This window comes from Mytilus trossulus, chromosome 10 (assembly GCF_036588685.1).
Source record: "Mytilus trossulus isolate FHL-02 chromosome 10, PNRI_Mtr1.1.1.hap1, whole genome shotgun sequence".
Classification (NCBI taxonomy): Eukaryota; Metazoa; Mollusca; class Bivalvia; order Mytilida; family Mytilidae; genus Mytilus; species Mytilus trossulus.
Window position 1 is genome coordinate 26,936,315 of NC_086382.1, and position 21,956 is coordinate 26,958,270.

The window sequence follows — 21,956 nt, forward strand, 5'->3', positions numbered from 1 at the left end:
CAGCTACCATTAATTATAACAGAGACATATAATACATATATTATATGTCTCTGATTATAACAATTCTACCACTGCATCAAGTTTGATATGATATATAATATTAAAGTGTTTGAGACAGAGGCTTGCAAAGGGTTATAAAATTTAAAAGATAATTGTTGAGAGTGGAGAATTACCATTATCAACTCTCAGATTAAGAGAAACTCAATATACAATAATACAGTAATTATATACCAAACTACCAGTATATGATCGTATATGAAATCTGTGTAATTTGGATCCAAGAGTATTTCTATCTCAGGATTTCTATTGAAGAGATTAAAAAAAGATTATGAAAAGAGTAATTCCAGGGTGATCACATCATGGTATTTCAACATTAGATACCTTTCACAGTTCAACAGAAGAAGAAGGTAGATAATACCCTTTGTGTCCTTGAAGATAAGTGTCTTAGATATAAAATTATGCATTGAAACAATAATAGAATTAAATCAGATCAAACATTGACAAAGGAGTGAAGTGCTCCACATGTATGACATTTAACAATTTTACTAGGAACTATCCAGCGTTATAATAAGATTTTTGAAATAAAATCAGCACTTCCTTAAGTTGAAATTGTTACCACCCATATTGACATCAAATTGAAATTTTATAGATAATACTCGTACTTTAAATTTAAACTGGTATGCCGTTGAAATTTTATAAAAAAGAATCAACTGAAAACCGTTTTATATATTCCAAACTCTCACTGTACCTTTTCTGCTAATAAGCAGGGAATTCTTGAAGAGTTTCTGTTTCTGGATTGTATGTAACGATAAATAGGGGGACTTTTCAAATGGAAATTCCCTAAAATTCCCACAACCTCTTGCGATTATTCGGTAGTGAAGCATATAATTCTGGAGGAGTTCCGAGTATATTGAATTTAAAACTAGGACGACTTGGCGCAAACAGAAAGTACATCTTTTAAGATTTAGAAGGACACTCAAACAACAAAAGTGTACGTGAGCTCATTAATGGTTTTACAGAGATCACCATACAAAATTTTGAGTACAACAGAAACTTCGAAACATTACAAAAAAAAAATGAAAAATTATCATAAGTCATCCGAAAAAGGGGAGGTAATGCTACTTTCGTTTTCCAGTAACTGAGGGAGGGATCTGAATTCATCACTTGAATTCATGTAACCAAAATATATATATAGTAACAATTTGATTAAAGAAAAAATTGAGTTTACCAATTATATGACAATCTTTAACTTAACATTATGTTTTTCAATTCAATACACATATTTTGGAGATATATAATATATGACATATATTGATCTTGAAAAAAAGAACCAGACATGAATTGGCTTGTTGAGCAATTCCATTGACAATCTCCTACTCTTGTTAACCAGGAACATATATATTGCCTATTGTTAGATATACTGTTCCCAGTGTTAACCAACTTGACCTACTTATGAAAAAGTTTATTCTAGCTTAATTTTCTACAAAATTATATATATACTATGGCATAGACGTATTTACACTTGTATGTAAATTTGTCCGCCATTACATAACATCACACAGTATCCCGTAAACTTTGACTTCATAATTCAAAATATTTGACGTCACAACTAAAAAGTAATTGTTGCTTGACGTCAAAACGTTATTCGGAGGTGATATAAGGTCATTCGGAGGCAAAATACATCTAAATACCAAAAGCGTAAATACGTTTATTATGAATGATATTGTTAATTTGTTTCTGATCTAGCTACCATTGTCAACAGATTTCTCATAGTACTTAATATAATAATCTATTTAAATATAAATCCTTTCCATAAGTAAGTTATATTTGTATTGCTACATCAAGAACTGTTTTATTTTCAAACTGATTGAAAAAATAAAGTTATTCTCAAATAAAAAGATAAATAATATAGTACGTTTTTTTTATATAGATTATTAAGTCCATTGGTGGTCCCGTTTAAATGGTTTTTAATACACTTAGTCATTTTTGGGGCCCTATATAGCTTGCTATGAAATAATGAACGAAAAACAAATATGACTTTATGTAACACATATTAAAACAAACTCCAACCACTGAATTACAGGCTCCTGACTGGGGACAGTCACATACATAGAGAATGTGGCTGGTTAAATATGTTAGCAGGATCCCAATCAAAAGAACAAGTGAACATACAATATACGAATAAATTTGATCCATGATAGAATTCAAATATTAAATCAATTTTGTTGTAAGGTATACTGTTTAAATGGAGAATGGAAATAATTTCTAGAAAATAAATAACTTTATTGTTCATAGTACAAAGAAGTGAATGTTACAATGTATATATATTTTTAATATCAATTACAAACGAAAGTGAACCAATGCCTGGTGAGTCTGTAGTACAGTAGAGTCCATAAAGTGGATACCCGAGGGAATGGAGGGTATGCAGGTTCGTTATGATAAAAAACATAAAATGTAGAGAGTCTTATAACAACAACACTTTAGGGATTGCTGCAGAAATTTATTGATCGACATATTTTTAATGGTATATTGGAGACTGTTTTAATTGTAGAAGACTAGCTGTGTTGCTTGACACCTCAGAAATTTTTTTAATTATAAACATTCATTATTGGGAAGTACAAGAAGACGTCAATTCACTGACTAATTTTACCATTACTTTAAACACTCAAAGAAGCTTCTTGCACATTTGTTTGTGTTCGAAATTGTAAAAACTATAATATTAAAGATTAAATTAATTATTTTTATTATGGGAATAAAATGTCAAATAATTTCATGATGTGAAATTTGTATTCATTTATTTCTGTCAATACCTTAGTTTTGTACTATTCTTTTGACTGTAAATGTAGTTGTGTTAGTGAATATAAAGTGCACATGATTATTAGTCCCCTACCAACAAAGTGGAAGGGGACTTTAGGTTTGCACTTAGTCCATATTTCGTCTGTCCATCCATCAGTCCTGCAAATCAGTTTCCACAAATTTTCTTTTTGCTTGAAGTTTTAAATTGATATTTGGTATATTGTTTTATCATGGCAAGTTACAGATCAATTCCGAATTTTGTTCCAGTCTGACAATTTTATGCAGAGTTATGGTCCTTGGACTTTGAAAATTCACTCAAATATTTATTTTTCCACATTTTTTTTTGGTCATGCTTGAAGATTATTTTTTTAATATAGAATCAAGGATTTGTATAATATTCTTGATAGACTTAATTACTTTTTTCTGGAACAATTCATGAAAGACTAAGAGATTTTGTGCGATGTTTGTTAGTTAACTTGTGACCGTGACAGTGGCCGTTCTAGTATACAGATCAACAAACAACTGAAAGGATGTTGTTTACCCGTATTATTTGATCACTTGTTTTAAAAAATTAACCTTAGCAAATCCTGGTTCTTACAGTTACTGTCACATAGTCAGTGACAGTGTAGTACTTTAAATTGATTCGTATCATTAAAATAAAGATATGTCATGATTGTCAATATGACACTTAAAAAACCACAAGACTAGGATGTTAGCAATTGAATGTCAATGATATAAGATAACCCATATCGTTTAATTGTTAAACTAAGCTATAAAAGGCTCAGATGGATAACAAAATGTTTAACAATACTATAGAAAAAAAAACTGAGTGCCCCATTTAAGAAATAACACAGGATAAAAAACAACTTTAAAAGACAGATACCAATGAAAAACAGTTGTGATTTATAACTACAGGCTTCTGGCTTGAGATAGGCTAATAAAGCTTGGTGGTCTCTCCAATCATCTTATAGTAGTGGCGAGCAACTGAAAAGTCCAGTACTCTGCCCTTTCATATATTTTGAAAAGCAAATGTATGTACCCTTTTATTTGAAAAAAATATACCCACTGCATGGAGAGATAAAACAATTTGAAAGGTCTGATGCATTTAAGGCTATGGTTTTAGTGGCCTTTGTAAAAAATACCTACTTTTGATATTAATCAGATTCTATGATTCAACCAGCAACCTTGTCATATAATTCATTACAATTTGTAGAATTTTTCATTTATCACGAAACTTAAAATAGTGACCTATTCAAGAGGCTCATTCTAACTACTTGTTTGAAAGGAAGTGCTCCCACCATAAAAAAAATTAAATAACGTGGGCAGATTAATCATAATTGTCATGAATTCAAATATTCAACCCTTTATTAAGCCTTGGGCGGGCACAACAAACTTTCAATGGCTTGACTCAGACATCAGCTTTGTAATAAATTAACATATAAATTACTATAAAAAAGTTATCCATCTTCAAAAATAAGCATGCATGAACATAGAATGAAATTAACGAAAAAGTTATCCATCTTCAAGAATAAGCATGCATGAACAAAGAATGAAATTTACACCATATTACAATTATTGGTTACTGAACTGATTTTGTTAAACTCCACTGCAACACTTTATAAACAAGTACTATACTTGTATGAGCAACATATTTTTAAAACAAAGAACTTCTATTGTATTACATGTTTTGCAAATTGAGAAAAAAATTGAATATTATTTCCGCACTTGTAAGGGTCATTTGATTCACTTTGTTTGTGTATTATTATCTTTTTAAGTATTGTTGCACAAATCTTAAAGACCTTTATAAAATATTTCCTGTTTGTGCAGTATCATTTTAGATCTTCCAATACCTATTGAATTTTCTGGTTTGTTGTTTTCTATAGACTCACATATATATATGTTATTCTGTGTAAGGCCCTGCATATTTATGACTAAGTATTTGATGGGAGCATTTTTGTAATAAACTTTAAAAATCCCTCAAAACCAATATCAGTTATAACAAACATTGAAGGAAAACTTTCAAAAACACATATTAATGATCTCCTTTTTAGCTCACCTGGCCCGAAGGGCCAAGTGAGCTTATGCCATCACTTGGCGTCCATCGTCTGTCGTCGTAAACTATTTCAAGAATCTTCTCTGAAACTACTAGGCCAAATACTTCCAAACTTAAACTGAATGTTCCTTAGGGTATCTAGTTTATAAATTGTATCCGAAGTTTTGATCTATCAACAAACATGGTGGCCATTGCTAAAAATAGAACATAGGGGTCAAATGCAGATTTTGGCTTATATCTCAAAAACGAAAGCATTTAGAGCAAATCTGACATGGGGTAAAAATGTTCATTAGGTCAAGATCTATCAGCCCTGAAATTTTCAGATGAATCAAACTACCCATTGTTGGGTTGCTGCCTCTTAATTGGTAATTTTAAGGAAATTTTGCAGTTGTTTGGTTGCTGCCACTTAATTAGTAATTTTAAGGAAATTTTGCAGTTTTTGGTCATTATCTTGAATATTATTATAGATAAAGATAAACTGTAAACAGCAAAAATGATCAGCAAAGTAAGATCTACAAATAAGTTAATATGACCAAAATTGTCAATTGACCCCTTAAGGGGTTATTGTCCTTTAATGACAATTTTTCACAATTTGTTCATCATATTTGCTAACTTTAAAAAATCTTCTCCTCTAAAACTACTCAACCAAATTCAACCAAACTTCAACTGAATGATCAGTAGGGTGTATAAAATAAAGGTTGTGATTTATTTTCTATTTTGTCAAAAAACATGGCCTTCATGGCTAAAAATAGAACACAGGGTAAAATGCAGTTTTTGGCTTATATCTCAAAAACTCCAGCATTTAGAGCAAATAAGACTAGAGGTTAAAGTATTTATTAGGTCAAGGTCTACCTGTCCTGAAATTTTCAGCGGAATTGGGTAAGTGGTTTTTCAGGTATAATGCCCCTGAATTGATGATTTTAAAGAAATTTTGCAGTTTTTGGTTATTATCTTAAATATTATTATAGATACAGATAAACTGTTAAAAGCAAAATGTTAAGCAAAGTAAGATCTACAAATAAGTCAATTTGACCAAAATTGTCAATTGACCCCTTAAGGAGAGATACAGATAAACTGTTAAAAAGCAAAAATGTTAAGCAAAGTAAGATCTACAAATAAGTCAATTTGACCAAAATTGTCAATTGACCCCTTTAGGAGTTATTGCCCTTTAAAGACTTTTTTCACAATTTGTTCATCATGTTGACTTACTTTAAAAAATCTTCTCCTTTGAAACTGCTGTATCAATTTCAGCCAAACTTAGGCTAAATGAGTTTCAGAGTATCTAGTATAAATTTTATATTTTATTTCCTTGTATGTCAAGAAACATATGGCTAAAATAGAACATAGGAGAAAATGGTTTTTTTTTTTTTTGCTTTTGAAGAAAATAGGACGATTCAAAGAACATTTAAATAAATTGAAAAGCCAAAATAATCATTAATGAGAGATTTAACCAAAAAAATTAAGGTGAGCGATTCAGGCTCTTGAGAGCCTCTTGTTTATCTTGCTGTTGTTTTCAACTCTTTCTTTCCAATGACATACAAAATTTCTAAAAAGCATGCAAGTTTTCATTTGGAAATTTGAGGAACCTTTAATTTTGTTCAAAAGAGACTATTGTGTTTTAAATTCATGCATATATTTAATGTCTAGACAACTTTTAAACTATTTCAAATGAAATCATGAGTAAAATAAAATAAGTTACAATTTTTAAAGGAGCATGAATCTTCTGTGAAGCTGTTGTATATTTTCTTGGTATTTTAGTTTCAAAATTCATGCATATATTTAATGTCTATACATTTTTATATTACTGTAGTTGTATTTAAATGTACACATATATAGAAAGCATGTAGAATGTGAGGTTTTGCCAAGTACATGTATTGAATCTATCCTGTTTTGAGTGAAGTACAAATGAAATTTATGTTTTGAGGTGTTGTATGTGTGCTCTCTATATAATGCAACTTTTAAAATAAAATATTTTTGATAAAAAAAACACATTTGCAGTTTTAAAGGAGGACATGATACTTCGGTGAGCTTAGATTCTGTCAGGATTTCATAGATAAAACTCTACTGATAAAAACTTCACAAACATTGTCAATGACTGTTTAAAGCCATCTTTTATAACATGAAAGGATTTTGTCCTCCAAACTAGCACATTTACAGTGCATAAAAGGTTTTAGTTTTCTGTCACATTTGAGTTGTTACCCCTCCAGAGACCAGTCTGTCCTTCAATTGGGCTTTACTAAAGGAATTTTTACAATCTTTTAGAATTATTTTTTTTGGTCTATGATTTATAACAAATGTTCTCAATCTTTGCTTTTCTTGTCTCTCACAATACAAAATTAAATCTAGTTTAACTTCCCTTTTAGTTCTAGAAATTATTGACTGAACAGAAAGCCAGGTATACAATTTCTCTCTAAACTCATACTAAGCGATTTGTACATGTAGTTGTGTTGGCTTGTAAAAATTATTTACGACGACTGTGGTTTCCTTTAAGGAAGCTACAGAATCGTATTATACTAATAGAAAATTTTATTTTATTATTGAAGCAAACCTACCTTTAGTAAGTGTTTTTCACATACAAAAAATATTGAATTTTATTTTTTTTAAATGCTGAAATGAGGGTTTCCTAACAAGGAATTTTAAAGAAGGATTTATTTTGTAGTCAAATAAAAGTGCTGACAAATAGGTTAGTATTTATAGATTAAATGAAAAGTCACTTAAGCAAATTTACTGTTTGTAAAAATTTCCTGTTACGCTTATGGCTTAATGGTCTAAGTTCAATCGCAACCATGACTAGCAAGTCTTATTAATTTAGTGAAAATTTAAACTTATATCAATTCAGGTAACTATTATTAACATTACAATGTATTTATATTTTAAGTTTTTACTTATATAATCAATATTGTAATATTCAAAAATAAATAGTCGTGTATTTTATTTATAGTGGAATGATATACAAATTAAATGACCTTTATACAAATTACTCAGATAAGGTTTGTCTATTTTATCAGTCCAAAGAATATAGACTTCGACCCATTCTTTGTAAAAATCATATGACAAACAGTTGTCAATAAATGAGTATTTAAAATTGGAAATATGAAAAAAGGACTTGCATCAGATCATTAAAATAAAATAGACAATTATACTCATGACATAATAAGTTGACGTGGAAATAATTTTTTCCTTTTGAAATTCTATGGTAAACAATTGTTAAATTTTATCTTACACAGACTAAGAGAACAAGACAACCCAAAATGCATTTGCTTGAGAAGGTAATAAGAGTTTTCCTGTTTTTGATTGGGCTGGTACTGAAACCATTGCTGAAGGTTATCTTCAACTTTATCTATGGCGATTCAGAAAAGGTTCCAAAGATAAAACAACATCTATGTTTGCACAGTGCTACACGACTGGCTAAGATGATTAGAAATAAAGAGGTAAGATATGATCTACTTCAAGGGTCTCATTTGGGGGTTTCGATCCCGGATCCCACTGACTGTTCTGTCAGATTCTTGTATCCAGCTTACACTTTATATGTAAGCAATTCTAATTTCTTTTGTAATTTCCCGTGTCCAGCTAGACATCATTTCCCATTTTCACCGCACAATAATTTGACTTTCATGTATCATGCTTACAAAAAATCGATAATCCCACATCACGCTTTTACCTCAATGAGACCCACTGCTTCAATAAACAAACTGCATTCATTTTGATATGTTTTTTATGCTCCAATGTTTTTTTGGTCTGTGCATCTGTCCATTTGTCCGTCTGTCCGTTCTTTCTTCAGTTTATCTGTCAGTCTGTTCTGATTCAGGTTAAAGGTTTTGGTCAAGGTTTTTGAATAATGATGAAGTTGAAGTCCAATCAACTTGAAACTCAGTACACATGTTTCCTATGATATGATCTTTCTAATTTTAATGCCAAATTAGGGTTCTGATCTCAATTTCACGGTCCACTTAACATAGAAAATGACAGTGCAAGATGGACATCCGTGTTCTATGAACACATTCTTGTTTTTTATATAACCGCATATAAAAATCACCAAACCAAAAATTTATACCTATTTAAAAACTGTCTGAAGGTCAAATTAGTTCAATTGTCATGAATTCTTACACCCTTAATTTTCTTTTCTGTAAAAATTAAAATTGGCAACTTACTTGTTATCAACAAATAACATTTCTAGTAAAGACAAAATAAAATATCTTCCTGGAAAAAGGATATATTTACTGATTTTATCTTAATTTTAGAAACACTTTTAGGTCAAGATCAAGGCTTTTATATACTAGTACAACTTTTCCTAAAGATGTATTTTATAGAATATAACAGGCTTTTGAATTGATTTTCAAGTATGATATAGTCACATGATTAACGATCATAGTTTTCTTTTCAAAAATACTTATTTCCATATTTGTTGTGTGTGTTTTCCAGATATATATGTCATATATATATCACATCATAATTTGAAAAAATGGGATATAACTTTATAGATTTTCAATAATATTTGGCTTTCTTTAAATCTATGACCATTTAAGGAGGACCTTTTATAATTACTGTTTGTATGTGAACAAAATTGAAACAAATCTTTAACTTTAAATCCTAAATTGTATTTACAATTTTGATAAAATTTGAAACACAGTCCCAAAGACCCATTCATTGATATATTAAAAATCTAGTTTGATAACATTAGATAATATTATTCATTCCTGGTGAAAAACCATTTATGATAACAAAAATTATTTTTAGAAATTAAATAAAGAGTGTGATCTAATTGATTTCTTGTTTGCACATTAAATGTTTAGAAGAAGTATTCTTTAAGGGCTATTTCTAATTTAACAGCAAACCGATGACAAAAATAACCAAAAAGACATCAGCTTTTTCCCCTTGTAGATTTGCAAAAACATGATGAACCAAATGTCACTCAAAGATATTTACCAATAGCAGATTTCAGTAATTGTACAAATTCCAGATGCTCTTTTCTTAATTATTTTTACGACAAACACTGATCTTAAGTTATACTGAACTGTTCATGACTAATAAGTGCTCTTTGAAAATTCCGAAATATAGAAAAAAAAGCATTAATCAACAAATATTATTTTACCCTTTACAATCACTTCCTTACATAATATACATATATAAGAAATCAAAAAATATTTTGCTAACTTCTTGTTATTCTGTTTTTTTCATCACTTCTCATTTAAAAAAAGAAATTAATTTAATTTTTTTTTTTTACAAAATGTGAATGTTTCAATGGAAAAGGCAAAATATTTATTTCTTTTTTTTCTATTTAAATCCTGGACCTAAAAATGTACTGTAAGAATCCATGTAATGATTTTCAGCAAGCTCCATCTTTTTCATACATTACTGAAAAGTGTTTAATATTTCAGGTGAAAGCAGTAGAAGTGATGGAAGCTTACATTGAAAGAGCGAAAGAAATTAATCCTATGGTCAATGCTATCATAGGGGAAAGATACAATGAAGCTTTGAAGGATGCACAAAAAGTGGATGATATTTTGGATAAAAAGGAGCGTCACGGAAAATATTCTGCTGTGAATGCACCATTTCTTGGGGTTCCATTGTCTGCTAAGGAAGCTTTCGGGGTCAAAGGTAAACAAAAATAATGTTACAGAATCGGCACAGAATACTACAAAATTATCAATAAATGAATAGTACAGTCCGTTTCATATTCTATAATTCTTTGCCTGAAGAAATACAGGAAATATAAAGGAAAAAACCCAACAGACAATTATTGGGCTTTTTCAAGATCAATGACTAAGGACAGTTAGATATATATTGGCATCGAAACAGACATCTGAAAATTAATAAACAACAAATACACAGTAAATTAAATAAGATGAAGAAATCTTAACATGAGAAAGTATTTCATCATCAAATACTTAGAAAATGACTACAAGCATTTACATAAAAAAAGAAGCACATTTTATCGAATTCATACAGCAAGCTGCATTAGAGATTATCTTTGTTTACAACACTGTCTTTCCTTTAAATAGGTTTAATAACGTGAGGTCATATATATTGGGGTCTTGATGGCCAAGTGGTCTTGTTACATTATTTTGTAGTTACTACTGTAATCACTAGCAAGTCAACACTGAGGTTGTCAGTTTGACCCCTGCTTGTGCAGGTGCACTTGACCCCAATCTTAATTGACTAGGATGGTCAAGTCAGTGGTTTTCTCCGGGGATTCTGGCTTCCTCCACCAAATAAAATCTGGCCGTAATGAAAACGCCAAAAAGAGGTGCTTAAAAGTGGTGTTAAAACACTAAAAAAATCAAATCAAATCATATACATGGATACAAAATGCAAATGTTTTGGAGTTTAATACAAACATTCAAGATAGAACTTAATAATGAGCAAGATGTTTTATACTTTATTTATCTTACATAGGTATGCCCCATGCCTCTGGACTGGTAGTTAGAAAAGGTGTAGTAGCAGAAGAGGATGCGGAAGTTGTGAAAAGATTGAAAGAAGCTGGTGCTATACCATTTATCATCACTAATGTTAGTGAATTATGTATGTGGTATGAGTCTGCTAACAGATTGTATGGGAGGACAAAAAATGCATACAATACTGGCAGAATTGTTGGGGGAAGTTCAGGTTAGTACTCGAATTAGTACTTGAATTGAATTTCTTGGATTCAATATTCTCCTTCTTGATGAAAGTAAAGTAGCAGAGAGTGTAACAGATAAGTTTTTTGTCGATTTGCATACAAACATGGCAATCAAACACTGATTTTGGAGGGGGAGGACAGGGGTAAGGGAGACAGGGAGAAAGAGGGTAGGAGAAAGGAGAGGAAGGTTGGGAGAAAGGAGAAAAAGTTGGAGAAAAAAATAAAATATGAAGAAAAAAAAATATCTCTTTTTTCCGGTAAATTAAAAAAAAAAAATAAGGAGAAGAGGGGTGGGAGAAAGGAGAAGAGGGGTAGGAGAAAGGAGAAGAGGGGTGGGAGAAGGGAGAAGGGTACCCCCCTGTCCTCCCCCTCATTTTGGTGTCCTTGAATTTTTAAATATGTTCGTGGCTGAGATATTTTACGTCATGTATTTATGTCCGTATAAAAGGGTGAATAATTAAAAATTATAAGCATATTTTTAGAGTTAAATGAATTTCAAAGTTAAAATAAAGAAATTGAAGTTAATACATTTAAAATTCAATGTCATATAAATATTGGAAATGTTGCCTTTTTTTTGGCTTTGGACAAACAACTATTTATTCCAAATGTTATTAAGAATCTAATTAACAACTTTATATTTATGTTTGAGTTTAAGCATTAAAACATATATTTAATAAAATTGTTTTTAAGGTGGAGAAGGTTGTGCTATATCTGCAGGAGCATCAGTAATGGGAATTGGTTCAGACATTGGAGGAAGTATCAGAATGCCATCATTCTTTAATGGTATATTTGGACACAGACCTTCAAAAGGTAATTGGATATTTTCTGTAGTGTAAGTGGATAGAAGATGAAATTTGTTAGGTTAGCTCTTTCCAAATAGTTCAACAGATTACTGTTATATATTTTGAAAGGAATAGATGTGAATTAACTCTTCATAGATACCCACAGGATTGAAACTTTATATTTGGGCCAGACACCTGTTTTGTGTACAAAAGACTCATCAGTTACGTTCGAAACCAAAGAAGGGAGATAAGTCGACATTTCAGAATCTAATGCATCTTGGGTAATATTTTCAAAAGTGTACACCAAAACGTCCTGATTGGTTATAAATATCATAAACAATGGAAATTTAACTAAAGATGTGACATTATTTTCATTCTGGGGTACGAACAATGAAATTACCCATGATTCTTTAGATTCTGAAACGTCCAATTCATTTGTAAATATACTTGAAGGGAGATAATTCTAATTTTAGACAATATTTGCAGAGTTTTGCAGGAGATGAAAATAATATGATGTAGTTTTAATCATCTCATGTTATCAACAATGCAGCTTTATAAATACTATTGTCGCCATTTTCTTTTTCCTTTGATTATTTTGTGGAATAATTATTACATCCTATGCTACTTTCTAGAGAATGTTTTTTCTCGGTCAATTAGAGAGAGAACATAATATCACTTTAAGATATTGTCTAGGAAAAAAAACCAGGTTATTTATGTTCTCTTAACTCCAGAAAACTTCTAAGCAACTCTTTTGACTTGAGGATTTTTTTTTGGCTGCATCGTATCTAAAACTGTCACCCTTCAAAGAGATTGTAGGCCAGAAACTTTCTTTTGTTTTCAAATCTGTTTTCAAAGATTTACTAAGTAATGGATGTAAGTACCATTATTCTTCAGGAAAGATGGGGTACCTTTAGCTATTAAAGTCTAAGGAAAGAGCGAGATCTAGTTATCATGGTTAGATTACTGATTGTTTTAAGAATTGTCAGATTCTTGCGAGATTAGTTTTTAAAGTATTTAAACGCATATATTACAGGGTTAGTTCCAAATGAAGGGCAGTATCCTATAGCTGATGGTTCTGATGCAGATTTACTAAGTACTGGACCTATGTGTAGATATTCTGAAGATTTATTACCATTACTTAAAGTTTATGCTGGAGCAAAATCTTCTGAAGCTAACTTGGATCAACATGTAAGAATTTTATAGAAATACTTAAAAAGACCTATTAGTGGGTCTCATTGGGGTCTAAGCGTGACGCAGGATTGCCGATTTTTTGTAAGCGTGATACGGGAAAGTCAAATTATTGTGGGGTGAAAACAGGAAATGAGGTCTTGTGGGACCCGTGAAATGACAAATAAATGAGAATTGCTTACGTACATAGTGTAAGCAGGATCCGGGATTGGGACCCCCCAATGAGACCCCCTATTAGTACATAAGTAAATAGTTTTTGGTTGTTTACTCTTGTTAATATCTTCTTGAGACCTATGACCTCTTGGATGTGTTTAAGAATGTCCAGTCTTGTTAAATGATATATTGTGACATATGATCTTTGTAAATTTTTAGAATGTCCACAATTTTTTAATATTATTTTGTGTATTGACCTTAATACATTTTTGAGAATGTCCACTCATGGTTCACATTAGTTAAACTATATAGTGACCTTTAAATTTGGTATATTTTAGGTTGATGTGCGTAAATTGAAGTTTTATTATATGGAAGATGATGGAGGGAGCTTGCTCTGTAGTAATGTAGATCAAGAACTCAAAGATGCTCAGATAAAGGTTGGCTTAAACTTGGTTGTTAATGAGTAATATTAAAAAAAACATCTTTGAAAATAGGATCATGTGGTATGATTGCCATTGAATGAAACAAATATCCACTAGACCCAAAGAACATTGATATAAGAAACTATAGATCACCATATGTCAGCAAATATCAGCAAAATCTATACTGTACTGTAAAGTTAGGTATTTAAGGTCCCAGTATGACATAAACAAAATAATTCTTAAAACAAGAAAACAAAAGTGAATATTTTAAACCAAATTACATTGAAGAACTGTTGGTGACCTTCTGCTGTTGTTTTTTTATGTGGTCGGGTTGTCTCTTTGACACATTCCCCATTTCCATTCTCAATTTTATCTTCATCTGCAAAACTTAATCCATATTAATTAAAGTTCAGAGTTTGACATCATAGATCAAAGAATGCAATGTAGGAAAATTATTCTGAAATACAAATTCATAAAATAATACTTCTACTTCAGTAGCACTTTATTAGATATTTTTACTGTTTAAATTATAAAACTAAAAGTCAATTATCTTGTGTCAGATATTCTAGTCAAAAACTTGTTGATATTGACAATATCAAAAAGTTTTTGACTAGAATATCTGACACAAGATTATTAGTATAAATTGAAATGGCTCAACATTAATATTATTGACTTGATTTATTACAGGCAGTGGAATATTTGAAGAATACTGTAGGTGTAAGTGTAGAGAAAGTAGATATACATGAACTGAAATTTAGTGTTCAGATTTGGTCCGCCAAAATGTTGGCGGGAGGCGGAACTTCATTCTGTGAATACATGGCTGATAAGAAAGGAAAAGTCAATGCATTTAAAGAATTTGCCAAATGGATGGTAGGACAATCAAACCACACTATACCTGCTATTGGATTAGGAATGGCGGAAAATTTCAACGGAATGTCTGACCAGCAAATTCAAATGTTTGCTCAAAAGTGTGATAAACTAGATGAAGAATTTCAAAATATCCTAGGAAATGATGGTGTTTTCTTGTACCCATCTCATCCAAAAATAGCACCATACCATAATGAACCAATCTTCTATCCATTTAATTTTGCCTATACTGGTATTTTCAATGCTTTAGGATATCCTGTCACACAAGTCCCATTAGGCCTCAGTCAAGATGGCTTACCTTTAGGAATGCAGGTGGTCAGCACTATGAATAATGATAGACTTACTATTGCTGTGGCTTGTGAACTAGAAAAGTACAAAGGATGGACTGAACCTGGGTCAAGGTCATAATTTGCTCTTGGGGAAAAATATACTGTCGATTCATTTTTTAAGTTGGATACCAATTTTCATAGATTTGTGGGTAAAGGTGAACCAATAAATAAAATATTCAACGTATCACTAAATTTCTATAGGTTTGCATGCAGATTTTGCCAAAACCATAAATTAAAATATCAACGAAATATGTAAGTTTTACTCAATCCACAAAAATTGGTACTCACGAAAATAAATGAATCCACAGTACATTAGCTGACATGGAAAAGCTTATGTTTAGAAGCTGTTGTTGTGATTTTAAATTATAAGGGATCAAATATTTTTTTCATTTATCTTTATTTTCTTTATTTATTGATAATTTTTGTTGTTGACTACAATTGTATTGTACCGGTAGTGACTGACAAACCAGATGAAGAAATCCAAAGTATTCTTGGTAATGATGGTGTTTTCTTGTACTCATCTCATCCAAAAATAGCACCATACCATAATGAAACAATCTTGATTTGGGAACAAATATATTCTAGCTACAGCATTTGACATGTTAAAGCTTACTGTTTATAAGCTATTGTTGTGATGTAAAAGTCTTAGGGAGCAAAAACTTGTAATTTTTTTTAGATTATTGATTATTTATTTATTTAATTGACTGATTACAAATGTAGTGTAATAAATATGGTCACATTTTTCAAGTTAAACTGACCAAAAATTCATAGAAACTAGCCTTAAACTACTTTTTAACCTGATTAGAGATAGACAAACTAACAGACTATAATATATTATAGGCAAGGTGTAAAAATAAAAGCATTGTTAAGGCTGAAAAAAAACATTAATGTTTGTAATGGCCCAAATATTCATAAATATTTTAGATGATGGATATTGTAAATATTAATTTTGCTTTAAGTTCACTTTAACACTAAATAAAGTCATTTGAATTTGTTCTATATCAAATAAGGCATAGATAAAGATGAAAATTTACAAAAACAACGAACAGCAAGTAGTTATATGAATACATTTGTTGCCCTATCTTTATCACCATATGAGTATATTAAATCTATGCTACCTGGTATCATTTAACATTTTACTTGGATCCATATGAAGGAAACCAAAATTTAGAGTTTTTTTATGCATAATATAAATTAGCAACAAAATATGAAACTTTTACACAGTATAACATGATATTGTAGCTATAAATTTAGTGTATGAACAAATTATTTAGGCAGCATATCATACTGGTAATTTATTTATGTGCAATAATATATATCCATATTTATTACAGTAATTTCAGTTTTTTTTTCAGATGAATATTTATTTTGCATTTGATTATTTTATCTGTGTACACATGAGGATAAAAGGGAAATCCTAATAAAAACTATCACCGCTTTGTACCTGTATTAGATTTATCTATAACTATGATATAGAACAGAATTCCTAATAAAAACCATCACTGCTTAGTGCTTATATCAGTTTAATATACTAAAAATTTGGAAATAGTTGTTAAAATTACTTGATGCAGAAAATAAATATAATCAGGATTTTTTTTTAAATGAACACTGAACAGCAATCAAAAATATCACTGATGAAAGACTAAACAAAAAGACAAGAAAAAGATCGACAAATATCAATAAAATGTAACGGGAAAATAAAAATAAGGAGGAAAAGCTTCAATTTAAGCTACGGTACTCTGAAAAGGGAAGCAGTTTAAGGTCCAAATTGGATATGTAGATTACAAAATCATGTGATGTCATAACAAAAAAGGTTGGGATTGAGAATACAGTGAATGGGACCATGTACACCCTTTATCACCAGAGGCATTAAAATTTCATCAGTTTCAAATATCGTACTAAGAAATGATGACAACTATCAAATTTTCAATGACTTCAACATTGTTATTAAAATATAAGGTTATAAACAGCTTCCTCATTAGAAATAACCTTCTGTAATGGAAATCCTGAACGGAAAGAATAATTCTTCACACTCATTTGTTTTATATGAATAGTTGAAGGTCACTTCATTAACTAGAAACATTAGCATTACATAACTAAGAATGATTTCAGTTACATAATAAGGGAGCTACCATTTGATTTTTATGGGGGGGCTAGGATGAAATTTGAAAAAAATAGGCAGGACAGGAGTTTAGAGTAAAAAAAAAGGCAGGATGAGCATCTTGGCAAAAAAAAAAGGCAGGATGACAATTTGGGTAAAAAAATTCAGGATAAACTAGTAAAAAAAAAGGCATGACCAAATAGAGTAAAAAATAAAAAGGCAGGACAGAGATTACAATTAAAAAAAAAAGCAGGACAAAAATTTTCATCCTAGCCCTCCCCATAAAAATCAAATGGTAGCTCCCTAAAGAACAGAAGACTTAATATGCTCTTCAACTTCGTCTTTTTTATGGCGGGTGCATATAGTTTTACCCTGTACGTCTGAACATCCCAAAATAGTTTTCCGTTCTTTAGCCTTAGTTTGCCTAAAAAAATATGAGGAAACTTACTCATAACACTTATAACTGTTCCAGAACGTATGAGTATTTTCTGATTAATATCATTAAGAAGTTGCTTAAGTTTCTAAGTTACAAATGTATGTAACAGATTAAATAACCTAACTCTCAAGTTAATATGGAAAAGTTCAATTGTAATGGAAATAAAAACTTTTATTTTTTAATACATGTATTTAAAAAAATCACGCTAATTAAATCAGTTAACATCTTGTTTTTAGCATGTTGATCAGTAATACATTATTTGAATGATGATCATTGAAATTGACAATATCGGAAGTTAACATATTGTGGGAGGACAATTGTTTAGCATATTAGAAACTTTACAAAAACTACAAATGCAAAGGAACATGAATGAACTGCAAACATGTAAATGTAAAAAATATTACATTACTTGTGGAAGCAAGTGTCACCTTGTGAGAGAGTACCAAATAGAATTCAGATATACAATTAAACAAATATTTAATTTCAAGTGTTCATTTGTTCATTTTATCCATCTAATTGTAATAATAACAATATATAAAAATAAAAATAAAGATTGTGATAAATGTTTGTTTAAATTTAACCCATTAACAATAACATGTATGGTCAGCTCGTACTGGACCATACACGAATACTCATACAGTCCGACCGTACGCGTATGGTCGGACCATACGAGTATACGGTCCAGACCGTACAAGTACGGTCCAAATACTCATACAGTCTTGAACATAACCACAAACCACAGCTCAATGTATGAACTTGGGTAGTGTAACTTTTACCATTCTAGAGTTATGCTACTTTACAAATGGAAAAATTGCTGAATTTCACCAGTAACTAAGCACATGAAAAAAATCTTCATTGTCAGTATTTGGTAATACATTTACAAAAGTATTAAAGCTGTTATTTCTTTTTTAAAGAAAATATTACTGTCTAAAGACATGTCAATTAACTGGACACTGAAGTAAGTGTCAGTAAGTGAGAATAGCAATCAACAAATACACTGAATTAAATGCGCCAGTAAGTGAAAACAGCAATATAAATATCCACTGAAGCATCAGCGAGAACAGCAATCAATAAAAGCACTGAAATAAGTGTCAGTGAGAACAGCAATCAACAAAACACTGAAGTAAGTGTCCGTGAGAACAGCAATTAACAAAGCACTGAAGTACGTGTCTGTGAGAACAGCAATTAAAAAAAACCACTGAAGTACGTGTCGGTGAGAAAAGCAATCAACAAAGCATTTAAGTACATGTCTGTGAGAACAGCAATTAACAAAAAGCACTGAAGTACGTGTCTGTGAGAACAGCAATTAACAAAAAGCATTGAAGTACGTGTATGTGAGAACAGCAATTAACAAAAAGCATTGAAGTACGTGTATGTGAGAACAGCAATTGACAAAAAGCACTGAAGTACGTGTCATTGAGAACAGCAATTAACAAAAAGCACTGAAATAAGTGTCAGTGAGAACAATTAACAGAAAGCACTGAAATAAGTGTCTGTGAGAACAGCAATTAACAAAAAGCACTGAAGTACGTGTCAGTGAGAATATCAATCAACAAAAACACTGAAGTAAGTGTCAGTGAGAACAGCAATCAACAAAATACAGAAGTATGTGTCAGAACAACAATCAACTAAAGCACTGAAGTACGTGTCAGTGAGAACAGCAATCAACAAAACACTGAATTACGTATAAGTGAAAACAGCAATTAACAAAAGCACTGAAGTACGTGTCAGTGAGAACAACAATTTACTATAGCACTGAAGTACGTGCAAGTGAAAACAGAAATCAACAAAACACTGAATTACGTGTAAGTGCCAGTGAGAACAGCAATCAATAAAAGCAATGAAGCACGTGTCTGTGAAAACAGCAATTAACAAAAGCACAAAAGTACGCGTCAGTGAGAACAGCAATCAGCAAAGCACTGAATTACGTGTAAGTGAGAACAGCAATCAATAAAAGCACTGAAATAAGTGTCGATGAGAACAGCAATGAACGAAAACACTGAAGTAAGTTTCGGTGACAACAGCTATTGATAAAAACACAGAATTAAATGTCAGTGAGAAAAGCAACCAACAAAACACTGAAGAAAGCGTCAGTGAGAACACCAATCAACAGAAATACTGAAGTAAGTGTCAGAACAACAATCAACAAAAAGCACTGAAGTACGTGTCAGTGAGAACAGCAATCAACAAACGCACAGAAATATGTGTGTGGGAATAGCAATTAACAAAAGCACTGAAGTACGTGTCTGTGAGAACAGCAATCAACAAAGCACTGAAGTACGTGTCAGTGAGAATAGCAATGAACAAAAGCACTGAAGTAAGTGTCAGTGAGAACAGCAATCAACAAAAGCACTGAAATAAGTGTCAGTTAGAACAGCAATCAACAAAAGCACTGAAATAAGTGTTAGTGAGAACAGCAATCAACAAAAGCACTGAAATAAGTGTCAGTTATAACAGCAATTAACAAAAAGCACTGAAGTACGTGTCTGTAAGAACAAAAATCAACAAAAGCACTGAAGTAACATCAATCTACAAAGCACAGAAGTACGTGTCAGTGAGAATAGCAATCAACAAAAGCACAGAAGTACGTGCCAGAGAGAACAGCAATCAACAAAAGCACTGAAGTACGTGTCTGTGAGAACAGCATTCAACAATAGCACTGAAGTACGTGTCTGTGAGAACAGTAATTAACAAAAAGCACAGAAGTACGTGTCTGCGAGAACAGCAATCAACAAAAGCACTGAAGTACATGTCAATAAGAACGACAATCCATAAAACACTGAAGTACGTGTCAGTGAGAATAGCAATAAACCCAAGCACTCAAGTACGTGTCAATTAAAACAGCAATAAAAAGCACTGCAATAGGTGTCTGTGAGAAAAACAAATAGCAAACGTTCTGAAGTCAGTGCCATTTAGTAAGAACAGCAACAAAAAAGCACTTGAGTAAGTTTTCGTCAGTGAGAAAAACAAAGAACAAAAACACTCAAGTATGCGAGACAACAATCAACAAAACAACCGAATTAAGTGTCAGTACTGAACATTAACAATATACAACTATCAATCGAGTTTGTTAACAATCAGCATTAAGTAATATTTAAAATGTTAATTTGCTTGAAGCTACCGTCTGTAATTATAATTAAGAAGCTATCATAACTAAAGATGACTTCAAAGAAAACTACCATTAATAAACGTCACTAATAAGAAGCTACTATCAGTAAAATCATTTATAAGAGTAAATGAGTTTGGATCACAATAGTTCCAATAATTAGAAATTACAATTTAGAAGTGCTTGTGTTAATTCGTCATTGCTAAAATCTACATAAGCTACGTGAAAGTAATTATATATTAGAGTTAACAAAAATCCTAATATAAGTCATAGATAAAAAAATGAACGAAGCATCAAATTTCTATCGTCAGTTAAGAGTGACAAAATATTAAAACACCATCAGAATCTCGATTTGGTCATTTATACACGTGGTTGTATCTTTAGGAGAAGTAATATATTTTATGTTTAAAAAGATTAATGTTGAAACATGCTCTTTTCTAATTTTAAGCTTTTGCTGCTTATCTGAATATCTGTCCAAAATGGCTGTCATTGTGGACATACTAGTAGTTTGGTGAATGGCGCTATGTGAGAATCTTAGAAAGGGATCAGAATGAGGAAAAAATCTGGTGGGGCACAACCAATATATAAACTAAGTGGACAAGACACTGTCAAATACTAACACCAATAAAAAAATATAATCCACACCGATTTGTGTCCACACTTGTAATTTATTAAAGACGCATATTTTTATTATGCAGTCAAGCTCATATATATCATGTATATATATCACAACTTCGACATATTTTACTGTCGTTGCCAGTTGGTGCGATTCGAAAATAAGACTGTATTTTAAGATAAAGTTTAGTTTATGTTGACTCCTGACGTACTAAAAGTTAAGTACACTTTTTTCTGAATTTTTGTTCCATTTTTTCTTTTAGGAAGGATTGATTCCTTTGCTTTTGTGTGTATAAATGTAATGCAAGACATCGTACCAAATGCGATTAAAGGGGCATACCCCTTCGCCAGTTAAAGGTCGAAAATGTGTTCAACACAGAACAGCATTTCTTACTTTAAAAGCATTATATATCTTTAAATATTTGACATATGTGACCGTGTATACATGTTAAAAGAATATTTGAAAAGGCCATCCTTGATGGAAAAGCG

At 31.1% G+C, this 21,956-nt stretch overlaps 2 protein-coding genes across 7 annotated transcripts in view; one reads left to right on the top strand and one right to left on the bottom strand.

The window, feature by feature from the left end:
• The window catches only part of LOC134687122 (tumor necrosis factor alpha-induced protein 3-like), a 33,498-nt gene that overhangs the window by 9,772 nt on the left and 1,770 nt on the right, over window positions 1-21,956 (bottom strand). For 2 of the 4 annotated variants that reach the window (XM_063547128.1, XM_063547125.1), the window contains exon 1: window positions 749-890. The exons of the other annotated variants lie outside the window; for them this stretch is intronic. The gene's annotated coding sequence lies outside the window, so the exon portion shown is untranslated. Of the gene's footprint in view, window positions 1-748; window positions 891-21,956 lie in introns of those variants that run through there. 4 annotated transcript variants of the gene reach the window in all.
• On the top strand, window positions 880-16,650 carry LOC134687124 (fatty-acid amide hydrolase 2-like). 3 transcript variants are annotated; one of them, XM_063547129.1, is made up of 8 exons: window positions 880-991; window positions 8,077-8,280; window positions 10,228-10,447; window positions 11,246-11,455; window positions 12,159-12,278; window positions 13,284-13,438; window positions 13,930-14,028; window positions 14,701-16,650. In XM_063547129.1, exons 2-8 carry the CDS (start codon window positions 8,101-8,103, stop codon window positions 15,286-15,288), a joined length of 1,572 nt encoding a protein of 523 aa, XP_063403199.1. In that variant the 5' UTR covers window positions 880-991; window positions 8,077-8,100; the 3' UTR covers window positions 15,289-16,650. The 3 variants fall into 3 exon arrangements, with proteins under 3 accessions (XP_063403199.1, XP_063403202.1, XP_063403200.1); XM_063547132.1 differs by lacking the exon at window positions 880-991 and adding an exon at window positions 7,391-7,532; XM_063547130.1 differs by lacking the exon at window positions 880-991 and adding an exon at window positions 7,576-7,688.

Coding starts and splice junctions, on each gene's coding strand:
- LOC134687124 (XM_063547129.1), top strand. CDS start 8,101: ATGCATTTGCTTGAGAAGGTAATAAGAGTTTTCCTGTTTTTGATTGGG. Junction 8,281..10,227: donor AGATGATTAGAAATAAAGAG/GTAAGATATGAT, acceptor TTAATATTTCAG/GTGAAAGCAGTAGAAGTGAT. Junction 14,029..14,700: donor TCAAAGATGCTCAGATAAAG/GTTGGCTTAAAC, acceptor GATTTATTACAG/GCAGTGGAATATTTGAAGAA.